General features: G+C 38.0%; 1 protein-coding gene across 2 annotated transcripts; it reads left to right on the top strand.

The window, feature by feature from the left end:
* Window positions 1-22: 22 nt before the first annotated feature.
* Window positions 23-13,304, top strand: st3gal5 (ST3 beta-galactoside alpha-2,3-sialyltransferase 5). Of its 2 annotated transcripts, none has more exons than XM_037076421.1 (8): window positions 23-166; window positions 2,263-2,379; window positions 4,273-4,393; window positions 5,929-6,138; window positions 8,740-8,876; window positions 9,069-9,255; window positions 9,889-10,047; window positions 11,953-13,304. In XM_037076421.1, the coding sequence occupies exons 2-8, from the start codon at window positions 2,348-2,350 to the stop codon at window positions 12,202-12,204; spliced, it is 1,098 nt and encodes a 365-aa protein (XP_036932316.1). In that variant the 5' UTR covers window positions 23-166; window positions 2,263-2,347; the 3' UTR covers window positions 12,205-13,304. The 2 variants fall into 2 exon arrangements, with proteins under 2 accessions (XP_036932316.1, XP_036932317.1); XM_037076422.1 differs by lacking the exon at window positions 23-166 and adding an exon at window positions 780-928.
* Window positions 13,305-14,507: the final 1,203 nt, after the last annotated feature.

Here is a 14,507-nt window from a genome sequence, read left to right as displayed (position 1 = left end):
GACGAAGGAGCGGAAATGATGCCGACCGTCCGGGCCGCTGATAGGCTGGCGACGAACAAGGAGGCTGAAGGAGTGTAGCTCGCATAAAGGGCAGCGGGATGACGAGCTGATCAGTTGTACTGTAAAGGAGAGATTTGACATGGATAAACTACAGAATCATTGAAGGGTGAGTCAATCGGTCAATACGTAGGAAAGATATTATAGATTACAGTACCACGGGGACAAGTTGTGGTTAGCCCCTAACGATACCGTTCGGTGTTGAGCAGTGAGCCCGCTAACGGTCCCACCTCCGTGTGAGAGTAGCGGTTAATGGCTCGACTAGGAGAAAGAAGTGCTGAAGTTTAGCTGCATTGTTTTTTTGTTTGTATGTTTTGCTCTTCACTGCCACACAATGTTAACGCTACTATTTGGGCCTGCCTTGCTCACTGCCAGTGGAGTTGATAATCCCGACAGCCGAGCCCCAACGCAGGATGTTGTTTGTAGGCCATGTAATTTAAAAATGCAATAGACGCCTTGCTGAACCACCAGATCTGGCAGAAACACGTCGGTTTGCTTAGCAGGTAGCTGGTTCAAGCAGCGCGTCGGTCACTGTGGGCCGTAATGCGCATCGTCAGTGTCGTGAAAAGGGCCAGTTCTTCGACCACTTTTGTGCCGAAACCACCCAAAATATTCAGCAGTAGCAGGTATCCTAATTGTAACGTTAAGTCATACCCTTGAATATAGACATGGAAGTCGGACATCATAGTTTTTGCTAACGACAGTGAAGGCAAGGGTACTGGCCCATAGACATTGGTTAAATTATTTAAATAAAATAACTGCAGCCCTGACGTACCAGTACTGTGCTCGAGTGTCTGCTTCACAACTGTGTGGCTGCTAGCCCGCTAGCTACATTTAAGAGATGATTCTTCGATAAAGATGAAGTTACTAGGTAGGTAAAGATTAATATTTCATGAACCAGTCGTAAATAGTGATGTGTTTAGGTAACTACTACAAAACTACTGTACACATGAGCACTTACTGGACTTTGAACCCCACCTCATGCAGCTACGACATTGACAGACTGCTTTCATGTTAAGATGCCCTCATCAGTCATGTTAACAATGATAACAACGCTATCACACTCCACTAGTACAGTTCTTTTTATAGATAGACATATTTTTAAACTAGAGAGGTGGCATGAAAACCAAGCGTTTGTTTAGGCACAAAGGATCAATCACTGAAGATCTTTATCTTTTGACTAGATGTATTCCCCCCCCCCAACTATATAGTGCACCTTTTAAAATCTCCACTGTCTATATGAATTTTTGTTTTGCTTTTTAAAAATGGCCGCTGTCATTAATTCATCCACACACTTTTGGAAAATCTTTACAGATGCAGTAAGAATAACCTTTATATTTTTACTTTTAGATTAAATATATGTTCTGTATTGAATCAGTGCATAATTACTTGGTAATGTCAAAAAGAATAGAGGAAGAAGAGAAAAAAAGAAAGTACTCGACGATGGAAGTTCAGAAAGCAGTGATGGCGAAGACTATCAAGTTGAAAGTGCAGCCCAGACAAGCGTGGAAGCTGAGGTCCCAACAGCAACAACTCGGGACACAATCAGACAGGAGTCCGTCTCGCATGTCTCCTGTGAGAAGTGTGAGGTGCATCTTTGCCTGAACAAGAACAGAAGGTGTTTTTGTGCCGACCACAATATGAAATAAAAAGGCTGTGAAAAGCGTTTGGTAAAAAAGAAAACAAGAAGAAAAACTGCCTGGAATGTTCTATATTTTCATAATGTTATGGGCATAATTTGCTTTGTATCTAAAATTAACATTGTTGTGAGCAGAAAGTTGCCAATGTATCAAATGCGATATAAAAGATATATCATAAACAAAATGATAAGGCAAAAAATTTGGGGGGGGGCTCAGTTCCAAAAAAAATAGAATTTTCTGGCTGTTTTTTGACGTGTCAGGCTTTATAGGATTAAGATTAAAGTAGAGCCATAAGCTACAACAAAGTTACATTCCAGTTGAAGTATGATCCCTAAGAATCTTTGTATTGAAAGGTGCCAACAACAACTGTTAACATAACACCAGTTTGCATGTCCCACCATTAGAAATTGCTCCGTTGCATAACATAACTGCCAGCATTACACCAAACAGCTGGTTTGTGAGATGTCTGAGCTTAATTTAAAAAAAGTAAGTTGTTTGCTGCTGCTGTTTTAGTATCCCATCTTGCATTGTTCACTGATGTGGGAAATATATTCTGTTGGTCCAGGACAAGACCCTTGAGAGCCAGAGGGCTCCAGAGGTGTGCAGTGAAACCAGAGGAGTTCCCAGAATCCAATGTGGATGAGATCAAGATGAAGCTTCCTAAACGCTGGGTTGCAAACAGGTGATGATGGCAAAACATAACATAGCACAAAGACTCCTAACGTTCCCTTTGAACAGTGGAGGATAGATAGACACACCCGACAAGACAGACAGCTGGAGGACTGCAGTATCATTTATGGCCACTGCCAGTTTGTTTATGACTACTTGCTCAGTACAGTTTGCCTTTATATTTATTTATGACTTTAGAAGGCAACTTTAACAGCTAAAATACAGGCTTGGAAGTGAACACAAATGCCATGAGTTTAAATCAAAGCACAGTCAAGTATCATGTGTCTGAAGGACTGTTTTTAGACAAAAGCTGCCATTTCTCCCTGAGGCAACAACAATGAAAAGCTCAGCTGTGTGTTTGTTTTGCAGATTAATTATCACACTAAGTCAAACCTGTTTGTCAAACTATGATCAAGTAACAGCTGATCTGAGTGGAGAAAAACATCTTTAAATGCTTCTGTGACAGTTTAGGAAGTAGTTATACTGCCATCCTCCAGTTTTCATGAGCAGAACTTGAGTTAGAGAAAGCCTGAAAAGACCATATCCCCCATGAGATAGCTATTATACCATTAATGACATTTGCTGACAGATGAGCCACCGTGCCCCAGGAACCTTTACTTGTCATTACCATATTTTCCCAGCAACATATCATTGTTACATTAGCATTCTTCCAGCAAGCACATGGTCTCTCCTGGAATGATTTAGAGCTGAATAGCTTGAAGCTTAGTTGAATAACCATGCTTTTAGTTTGAAAAGACTAATAATTTACAGATGATACAGTGCAGTACAATGTCTTTATCAAACGTTGTATCTTTATGAAAACAGAACATGTGGATTTCTATACAGAACAATGCTGTGAATTATGTTCATGAACAGTAGTTGTAGAACAGCCACTCACTGGATGCATTATTGCATTCCTTCTGAGAGTCTGATTCTTCAACCAGGTCAGGTAAGATTTTTCTCTACTATCAGTTTATCACTCTATAGGTTGTTGGCATTTCTCTTCTTACAACTTGTCACACCACTTCAGACACACAAAACTTGTTGCTTCTGTCATGGCATGCTAAGAGCATGGTACACAAGACATTATGGTAGTCACACTCATGTTAGCTGTTTTCTCTCTTTATGCCATGGCCTAATTATCATCTTGCATGCCTTTTTGTTCTTAAGACGAAAGGCTTATGAGTCAAAGGTCAGGATCTTCTGATGACATCCAGATGAGCAACAGTGCTGGGAATCGGAAAGTTATTATTATTATTATTATTATTATTATTATTATTATTATTATCATAAAATGTATAGAATTATAAAGATAAACATAAGGAAGATTAACATGATGTGCATGTAAAATCAAATCCTTTTTTTTTAATCATCATCATTATCATCATCATCATCATCATCACCATCACCATCACTATCATCATCCAGTCTGGAATAGTGGAAGTCAAGTGTGTGTTCATGTTTGTCAATTTGCACAGCATTTACATTGGCCTTAGTGCATTGTTTGCATATCAGACCAATCAAACCACTGATAACAGACGTGATAACAGGGCGACTCTCTGTGTCACTATGCAAATACGTGATGTATCCATGGATTACAGGATCCCACCCATGGACGTCATGCAGATATTTTATTCCACACTTCAGTATTCTCTTACAGCTTAGTTATTTTTGTGTCATTAGTGACACAGGGTAACTACTGCATGTCAGCCAGTGAACTAAACAAAAATTCACTTTATTGCATTTAATATAGCACTAACAATGTGACCTCAAACTCTAACCGGATGCTTCTTTTCTTCCATCCCTGTGTGTGTGTGTGTGTGTGTGTGTGTGTGTGTGTGTGTGTGTGTGTGTGTGTGTGTGTGTGTGTGTGTGTGTGTGTGTGTGTGTGTGTGTGTGTGTTCAGGCGTGTGTTACTGCTGTGTTTGGTTTTAGGTTTGCTGGGTTTGGTATCAGTCTTTCTACCACGGATTGAGACAGAGACAAGGAAGCCTGTCGACTGGCATGTCAACCCTGTCCATAGAAAGGTGAGAGTGGGCGTTTTGTGGTGCACAGTTTTCCGGCCTTCAAGTTCTGCGCTGTACTGTTCTCAGCATTCAGAGCCGAAGCTAAAGTTGGCAGTGTGCAGACCATCATGTTGACTCCGATGCTTCCAATATAATGGAAGGGAAAAAAAAAACACATGAACAATAGAGAATTCATAATGGAGCTAGAGAAAAGCCAAACAAACTCAGTCAACATCAGAGAGACTATGTAAGTTATATGTGAAGCTGAAAAAAAACAATGTAACATCTTGAACAAATGATTAATTTCCGCCCAACAGGATACCTGTTTAGTTGCTCTTACATAAGTGGCTGGTTGTTTGGTACCCATGGTTTCCATAGGACACTAAGTGATGTTTGGGATTTAGCTGGACTTGGGACATTTATGGGATAATAGATTGGATTCTGTAGTCTTCAAACTCTGTCTCAAGTTTCTTATGCTGTTAACAGCTAGAGATGGTTGCACAATGGTCTGTAGGCAGAAAATAAATTGATTTAATCTGAGGGCGCAAATGAAATGATCCAAACACTGTAATTAGAATTTAGCGTGATAAGATAAGTTATTAATTATTTGAGTGAATGATGATTGTTTACCAATACCTTTCTGGCTTTTTAGGTACATTTGTAGAGTAGGATGGTATGACTAAATGTAGACAATATTTTTTTTTTGCCATATTTCCTTCATCAAAGTGTTTGACAAACTTGTGTGGCTGTTTGTCAGAAGAAAGAAAGTTTTTTTCTTACATAATTAAAATTAACATGAAGTGGCTTGATCAAATTGGGAATTAAGAATGCTGACTGGTATTGAAACTTGGATAAAAAGACACCTTTCAAAGAACAATCTGTATTAATCTTCCATGTTGCTAAATATAGCACAACGTGGTTTCAGTTTGTTCATAGGCTGTATGACAAATAAACATGGATAACCTAATAACCTTTTTATATTATGACTCTATGTTGCCACAGTGGAACATTAATATCAATATAATAGTTCTAACTGCCTCAACACTACAGAAAATCCCAAAATAAAATACTTTGTATCGCCACAGATTGATGTTCAGAGAAAAAACACAGAACTTTTTGACTCAACTTCCTCTTCTGTGAAAAGCCACAAAAACTGAGTCTTTGACAGTTCTGAAAACTGCTCTTTGTAATATTATACACAATGACTGGCTCCCGCCACTTGTTTTTGTGTCAGTTTCCTGACGTGCTTTGAAACAAGCCATCATGTTACCATTGGCTGTTCACCTGTCCTGAGCACTGTTCTGATTTTGGGACTTTAATATAGATAACTCTTTCTTGACAGAACTATGGGTCAGTAAGGGAGAAAATGAAGAAAGGGCATATATACAACTAAATTGAAATTGGAAGAAAACACAGAAACCATACAAAAGCAATTTAAAGACAAAATTACAAGCCAAAGTGGCAATTATCTAAAGATATCAGAGCAAAGTGGCTTAGAAATTACATTTTAACGTCACTACTTTAGAGCTGACATGTTCTTTTCACAACCTCTGCAGCAGGTGCACGAGTATGTCCACAGGGTTTTGGAGGGTCAGTGTCGTCCAGACAGAACTAGGCAGAGCCTGTTAGAAATCCTTCCCGCTTCCAGTCAAGAGACCCTGCCCTTCCTGTGGAAAGACATTCCATTCCCTGACGATCTCTTCCAGTATCCACCACCGTTTGGGTTCAGAGGTCTTCAGGGCAAAGTAGAGGAGCTTCTTAAAAAGGTGAATAATACAACCTTTTACTTTATGGTGTCTAAGTGCAATGTTGAATATGTTTATTTTATTTGAAGATGGACCACGAGAGGAGTAGGTGTCGCGAAGACATCAAGTTATGGGGAATTCAGTAAGCAGTAAACAATGTGACAAATGGAAATGCCAAAACACACCAAAAGCTTTGCATGACATAGGAAAAGCCTACCTCGATTGAAAGGTGCCTCGGCATATGCAGATATAGTCAGGTACGCCACAGCTGTTGTTATATTTGTTTAATGTAAAATCAGATCAGCCACTGCAGTAAAATCTTAACCCCAACCTGCCTAACAGTATGCAGACCCCCCTCATGCCACCAAAACAGCTCTCACCCTTCAGGGCATGGGTACATGTGGTGTCTGGCACCAGGACGACAGTCCTGTGGGTTGAGGGTTTGGGCCTCTGTGGATTTGGCTTGTTGTGGACCGGAGAACATTTCTGAGCAGTTCTTTTTGTTTTGTTTTGTTTTTTGTTTTTTTTTGGAGTGGTACTTTTTAGGACAATAATGTTAAGTTGGATGGTACCTATCAAAGTCACATCAATGCCAGGACCCATGGTTTTGTCAGGTTGAAACACCTAAAACATTCATAAAACAAAGACTAGACAGAGAAAGAACGACAATCAAGCGATCAGTTTTACTTGCAAGGAGAACAGAGTGTGCGCAATGTCTCATGCTCCAAACTGCTCTGCCGCGCTCTCTGTTCTCCTATCTTTTATTTCCTTAGGGTGGTCACAACATATGTGTTATTTCTTTTCACAGTCAGGAAGCTGATTTAGTAACAGTTAATCTTGCAACACATTCAATAAGCGAGTGATAATATGTACAGTAATTCCAACAGGTTTCCCAGTGGAACATCTTATGAGTTGTTCTGTTTTATTCCCTTCATCTGTTCAATTTGTAGCGGGTTGCTATGTTAAACAATGATGTGATATTTTGACTGGATTCACAATGCAGAGATAATTCATTTATGACTGATCAAAAGGAAATGTATAATATCTCTGATTATATTCTAACTGATAGCATGCAATTTACTTTTGATACAGTTAATCTTAACATTTAAAATAAACACATCTTTAATTTGATTTTTACTGATCATATTTCTATTAAAAGTGCCATCAGTTCTCACAGTTAAAGATCTAATCCAGCTCTAATCGTATGTTTTGGATAAACTGTAAACTGTAACCATCATTAACAGTCATCAGTAGCTTATAGATGACTAGAACTAGCTGGCTACAGAGGCCTGCTGGTTTCCTTTTATATTAGAAACCTGTTCAACCAATGATCAGGCAGCTGCATCTCTAGATGGAATGAACTGTTTATGAACATGATGAGGCGCAGCTATTACAGTAAAGGTAAGGGTATTATTTCATTGTCTAAAACATTTTAAATCCCACACAAATTGAAGATACTGGTAACTGCCAAGTTTTTGCTACAATCACTCAAGTATGGTATAATCAATATGATATAATGTTTATGAACAGTCTATTAAGAATCCCTTCCCCTGGTTACATGGTCATTTCTAATATGTCACCCGTTACCTTCTCTGACCACATCATCTCATATGTGGCCATAAAGTGCAACCTCTTTAAACGTTTCAACCCCCACTATGTTGCAACAAGCCTTTTGTCTGGAATGAGCATTCCAGAATTTTTCCAGAATGAAGCTTAGTGGTTTACAACCCCCTCAAATGAAGGAAAAATTGCAGCTTCGAATTAATATTTCCGACGTAGCCGACGTAACATGATAAACCTGGTAGGCTCATTTCTCTTAAAAGGAACAGACAAACCAACATTGGTAGACACAGAGCAGGAACTGAAATACACATTTTTTTTAGGAAAAATACTAAGAATCTATAAGAATTTCCATTTATTACATGGAGGTACAACTTTAAAATTGAGAAAGAAGGAAACACTATCACCGGCTTTATTGATGGCATCATGTATATAGGATGTCTGTATGAGTGCTTTTGACAGTGTTGATTTGAAACTTCAAACAAAACTTAGATTTGTGAAAAAATCACTTCTGGCTGCACTTGAAGCTGAAGGACTGCCTGTCTACGATTGGTGGTCCAGTGTCCAAGACCCCCAAGTACACACTGCTGTTTTGACACAAATTGAGCATCACAATAATCAGCTACATGGTACAAAGTCATTTTGATAGAGAATTAAGTAGCGGTAATTAGCAGCATGGAAATGGGACTGATTCAGGTTATTTTCCAAAGTCTCCATCTAAATGTCGTACAAACCTAAAAAAAGACAAGTGAATGGAAACTTCATAATGAAATCACTTATTTTCAATTTAGGTGTCCTTGTGCAAGGAGTTGCAGAAGTTTACTTAGGAAAAGAGGAACATGCACATTTAGCTCATGCGAATGTAGTTTAGCTGACAAAAACATTTTTAATAATGAAATTCACATCTAATTCCTACATTGAGGCAACCCAGTAAAACAAAGATCCTGACTCTACTTTCCTTTTGGGCGGAAAGCAACACAAAAGTAGATCTTTGTGTAATTCTATGTACCATACTTAAATAATAAAAACCTCATGAGTATATGCGTGAATTGTCCTTTACAGCTGCCAGACTCTGACTCCGCATTTCAGCCGGGAAACGCATCAGATAAATGTCGCCGCTGTGTGATCATTGGAAATGGAGGCATTCTCAAAGGCCTGGAGCTGGGCACACTCATCGACCGTTTTGACACCATTATCAGGTTAGAAACTGACTAAAGCCTACTTGACTAAAAACCTGTATGCTGAGAATCAAAATGTAAGTTTCATTTTGACTGTAGTGTCAGATGTTCTGATAGTAATTGTCACCAACACTTCTCAGCTTGTGTACCCCAAAGTCATGTGACTCATTCATTTATATTAGAAATCACTGACTAGGTTTCTCTCTCATTCAGGCTGAACAGTGGCCCTCTTGGAGAGTTCAGTGTTGACGTTGGAAGTCGAACCAGCATCAGGATGAGCTACCCAGAGGGCACACCGCTCCACTGGGCCGACACAGACCCACACACTTTGTTTGTAGCTGTGGTGTATAAAGGTGTAGACATAAGCTGGACCTCTGCTATGATCAGCAAGCTCACTGTGGTGAGTAATTTGTTTCTGTGTTTATTTAGTTAACTTTGTCCCCAATCCGATGATAAAGCAGTTTATTCAAATATGGCTTCTGGAAGAATCATTAAGAAATATATGTTATTGGGTTTGATGTATTTTATAGGAAATTCTGTCCAGCCACACATGCAGTTCTAGATACAATAGTCAGTACTTCTCGCAAATAATTTGAATGTGGTAAATATGGACATATTTTACTTCCTTCCACTGTTTGCTGACATACAAAGTACATCTTTACGTAGAGTTTAAACTGTAACAAAAATCTACAAGTGGATTTGGTTAATGATTTGCAACTATTACCGGTACCTCTTTTCTGTTTTTGTCAGAGCCAGCTCAATGTAAATAGTCTGTACTTCCACCTGTCTTTGGTTTACTTTTTGTTAATGACTGCGTGGCCAAACTCTCTCTCTTAGCTGGTATCCATGATGAGTAGCTTCATGAATCTAATGAGTTTGCATCATCCACATATTGTTTTCAACATATAAATGAATTTTAACGATGCCACTGCAGAAGAAGGTCTTGTGTGATCAAGGTTCAAAGCTGTTCTGTAGACTTGAGAAAGAGATTTCACTTTCTACCATCAGTTAGGACGTGTCCTTTGTGTTGCAGCCTCTGTGGGACTGGCTCTTCTTCTGGCAGAAGGTTCCAGATCAAATCCCTCTTGAGGTCCACAGGTTCAGACTTCTAAACCCCAAAGTCATCAGAGAGACCGCACTGGATCTACTAAAATACCCTCCACCAAGAAGACGCCTGTGGGGCAAGGACAAGGTAATAGATGCTTCTGTCGCTATCTGTCTGTCTGTTCTTATAGCCGTTGCAGACTACTGAATCAACACAATGTCAAATACAGTCTGTTATGTTTAATAGACACTTTTTACCCAGGTAGTTCCCACTAGCACATGGATAAATAAAATCAAATTACTTGGACACCATTCAAAGTCTCAGCTTCCGGCCGCTGCTGCTCATGTTGCTAACTGCTTCTTTTACCTCAATATTTTCATAAATGAATAAACAGAGTCATGAACCTGCTTTCTTTCTGGAAAAATGTAAATTCTTTAACTGGCTTGTTTAAATGTATTGGCCATATCATTACTACCACCTGCATGTAGTTAGATAAATACACTTCTGAATTTTTTAAAATACATTTTGTTTTGAAAATATTTGGATTAAAAGCTAACTTCGATTTCTTTGTTGATTCCAGCAACCCCTATGGACAAAAGTGGGCATAAAGCCCTGTGTCATAAAGATCTTGATCTGGCCAGTGCTTGCACTTGTTTTCCAAGTCAGTGAAGAAAAGACACAACATGTTGTTAATGCTTCAAAACGCAGCTGTTTGCAAGATACTTGACAGTGAGGTGATATATACTTTGTGCCCATGTACCATGGTGAAACAAAGTGAACTTTTTTAGTGCTGTACCACCACACTACAGAGCAGCTTCTTTTGTCAGGCTGTGTGTCTCATCAGTTCATCCTCAGCACTCCTCCATAACAAGTGGTTTTAATTTTATGACCTATCAAAGCTGGATAACAAGGAATCCGATCCAATGATATGGCTGTTTATAGAATAACTATAATTATTCCAAAAGAGTCAATCAGCTTGCTGATGGTCCTGTATGCTCATGTAGTTACATCATGAACAATGTGGCGCTACTTCTTTTTTAAACAAGTCATGTTTTCAAACCACACTTTAGCCCAAAGTGGCAACCTACTTTAAACTAGGTCCTCTTTGACAGGGAGCAAGTTTCAGACAAAGCTTTTAATTTCTCTCCCTTTCTGCTGAGTCTCCCTACACACGGCTCTGCCCAAATTTTGTTGTGTAGGAGAGGCTCCCTCCTGTGTTCAGTTTTGGATATTGCCGTACAGACAGGAAGAACATATTTTTGCTGAACAGCCCTTCATTTATACATTGTCTAGTGTTAAGTGTGGTTATATTGCCTTTTCTTCAATTTAAACAGTTTTCCCTTAAAATGTAAACTGCCAGAAATATGTTAATTCAAATGAGTTAATTTTTCATGTGATATAAAGCTGATGTGAGCTTAAAAAGTCAGTAACAATCACTCAGTATAATGTATACATGAGTATTTTTGTGAAGTATCTGTTCTAATCAGAATAAAACTCAGCTTTATTGGCCAAATATGTGCACACATGCGAGGACAGATGTACTGACACAGGTCCAGTAGAGATGGGCATAGTAATAGACAAACGACTAAAAACAAGATCTGCAAATGTTAACAAAGGCAAATAGAAATAAAGAAAGATATTATGTATGTACAAGTAGGTGACAGAACAGTACATTGAAATGTCAAATCTGATTATAACCAGCATACAATGGCTGTATACAGGGAAGTGTTTCAGTGATCTATGATATCCTTTATGTTAAAGAATGGGAAAATATCAAATTGGAATTCTAAAATGTATTATTTGGGTAGTTTTATAATTACAAATGCAGTAATTAGAGCTGCACAAACGTTTACTTTTAAGGAATGTGAAAAAAAAAGTAGAAGCCACACAGGATTTCAGAAAATAAAACTATTATTGATGGTGGTTTTCTGGAACAGTACTTACTAAACAGATTTGAGTCAAGAATGGAAAGAAACAATGGCTAATTAAAGATGATGACAATAGTGTTGTCCTCCTTCATTACATTTTGTGTCTTTGTTGTCTTGCCTGCAGAATGTTCCTACTATAGGTGTCTCTGCATTGGATTTAGCCAGTCTGCTGTGTGATGAAGTCAGCCTGGCAGGCTTTGGCTACAACCTCACCCAGCAGTGGGCGCCACTACATTATTATGACAACCTGCCCATGAGCGCCATGCTTCAGGAGACGATGCACAATGTGGACAGAGAGACTGAACTCCTACAGAGCCTCGCCAGAGAGGGTGCAATCACTGACCTAACAGGGGGGATTCACTGCTCCTTCTGCTGACCCTGAGATATCTGACTATGAAGCACTTCAACCTGTTTGTTGTGAAGTGCTTTTTAAAAGGAAATGAAATACTGTGTGAAAATACTGTATAGATTGCACTAGCCTGACCAAATGACTCACAAACCAGGTGAGAGGTAAACTTGGCCTAAAGACTCAAAGAAATTTAGTCTTAAAATCTGTCATATTTGTCACAAAGTGCTTCTTGAAGGAAACAAAAACAAAGTAATAACAGTACCTGGTGGGCGAGTGTTATATTGTATGGGTTCCTCCTTCTAGAAAATCATACATTTCTAATGATTCAGATTCATACCAGCATTGCAGGCGAGTATTAATCCAGGTGTTCAGTGTATTGTGGGTAGTTGAAACATCAAACCACATGCACCCCAAAAACTATGTAAACACTGGTATTATTACAAATAGTTCTCACACTACTGAATATGGACTACTTCAGCATGTAATACCATAACGTCTTACCGGTATCATCGTACCTTTACAAGTAGTCAGAGTTCAAATGATGGTATTAAATTATATCCCTAAGCAGATAAACTGAACTAAACTTTTTTTTACTTTTAAATTAAATGACGGTTAAATATGTTAAATGCATTTTGTTTGTTTGCACTGGAACAACTCTATCTGTATTTAAAGTTACACGGGAATGTGAAAACGATGAAAAAAAAAAAAAAAAGTGGATTGATCTGCATTAGTCCAGGATGTCTTCAAGTACTTTTTTGAAGCAGGCTTCAAATGGTTAAAACACGTGAAAACATATTTCTTTCTGTTGTGTTTTTACATTTTAAAAGGTGTTATAGAAGATGGTCCCAACAGAAGATTGTGAAATGCTACGTTTATCTGTACATTTTAGCATTCCACTGTAGAGTAGCATTCTTATTCATTTCTGTCTGTGGTTTTGGTGCAAGCATTGTTTATGCTGCTCCACAAGAGTTCTGATTTTGTTTTTTATACACTTTATCTTATTCACTGTGTAGTCTCTCAGAATGGCTGGCCTGTGAAAAAGAGTATATAGATTTTTTTTTCTTCAAGTCTTATTTCACTGTAATTTTGTGAGACCCTATTAAAATACACATGATATAAATACATGACACAGTGAGTAAATAAGTTTAGTCTTTTCATGAAGTGATTTTTCATGATTTAAATGTCCTATTTATGTTATTAAAAACATATCTAGATAAAACAGTTATCTACATTAATGCACAGGGCTACAGCTGCTATTGCTGTCACCTAGCAGGTGTAGCTGTCAAGCCTCACATTGAAGAAGCATAATGGTATATTAACAAGTCAGTCAGTGCATCATTATTTAACAAATGGTAGTAATGTGTCTCAAGACATTTGGTCCCAAGTCCCAAGTCTATTAAGGTTAAGTTAAGGTGGGTCAAGTCACTTTTCCCTCAAGGCACTGCAGCTTTAACTGCAGTATTTAGTCTTTGTAAAAAAAAGAGACATGGTATTATGACCTTTCCAGTTGTATTCAATATTGTCCCGTTAATCTAAGTTTTTGTATGTATTGAATCTGTATTAAAAAATATATCAGTGAAATAAATGCAATCTAGCAAAAATGAAATTAAACAAATCCTCAGATTAACATAGAAAAGTCATATCAGGAATTATGTCTCAAGTTGAGACAACCCATAAGTCTAACTTCCAAATTGAGTCTTCAGTCATTTATTTTCTGTCGGTCAAATTACCACAGTCTCCACGATTGCCAACCTCTTAACAAATGTTAACCACTTTTACTGGAAAATATGTCAGTTCTTTCTGTCAGATGAAGTGATATATATATATATATATATATATATATATATATATATATAACATATCTCATAATACTTGCTACTCATCAACTATGACATTAATTGTGAGATGAAGCTGGTTTGTTGATTGTACAGCAGTTGTCTCCTATTTTGCTGTATTGCAGAAATCCATCTAGAGTTTTCTGATAATAACAATGATTAATTCAGTCTATTGTGAAGCTGTTAATGTATGATCAGATTGAAGGTACAGAGCCAAGCCATGCTTCTTTCAAACCTGTACTACTAACTTTACTGGAACCGGAAAACAGACAGTCCCCCCTTCAAAATAAGGTGAAAAAATGTTAAAATCATTACACCATCAAAATAAAATCTGAAATTACTGTTACAGAATTTGATTTTAATTATTAATGTATATTAATTAAAATATTACCAGTTAAACATATAACGCACCTGTAATAGTTTACGATTTAGCCCTGGCATCTTTTTTCACCATAAAGCTGTGTAAACGCGCTGGGTTTTATTTTGAAACTTTTA

The sequence above is a fragment of the Acanthopagrus latus genome, chromosome 18 (assembly GCF_904848185.1).
Source record: "Acanthopagrus latus isolate v.2019 chromosome 18, fAcaLat1.1, whole genome shotgun sequence".
Taxonomy (NCBI): domain Eukaryota; kingdom Metazoa; phylum Chordata; class Actinopteri; order Spariformes; family Sparidae; genus Acanthopagrus; species Acanthopagrus latus.
This window is presented reverse-complemented; position numbering and strand designations above follow the sequence as displayed.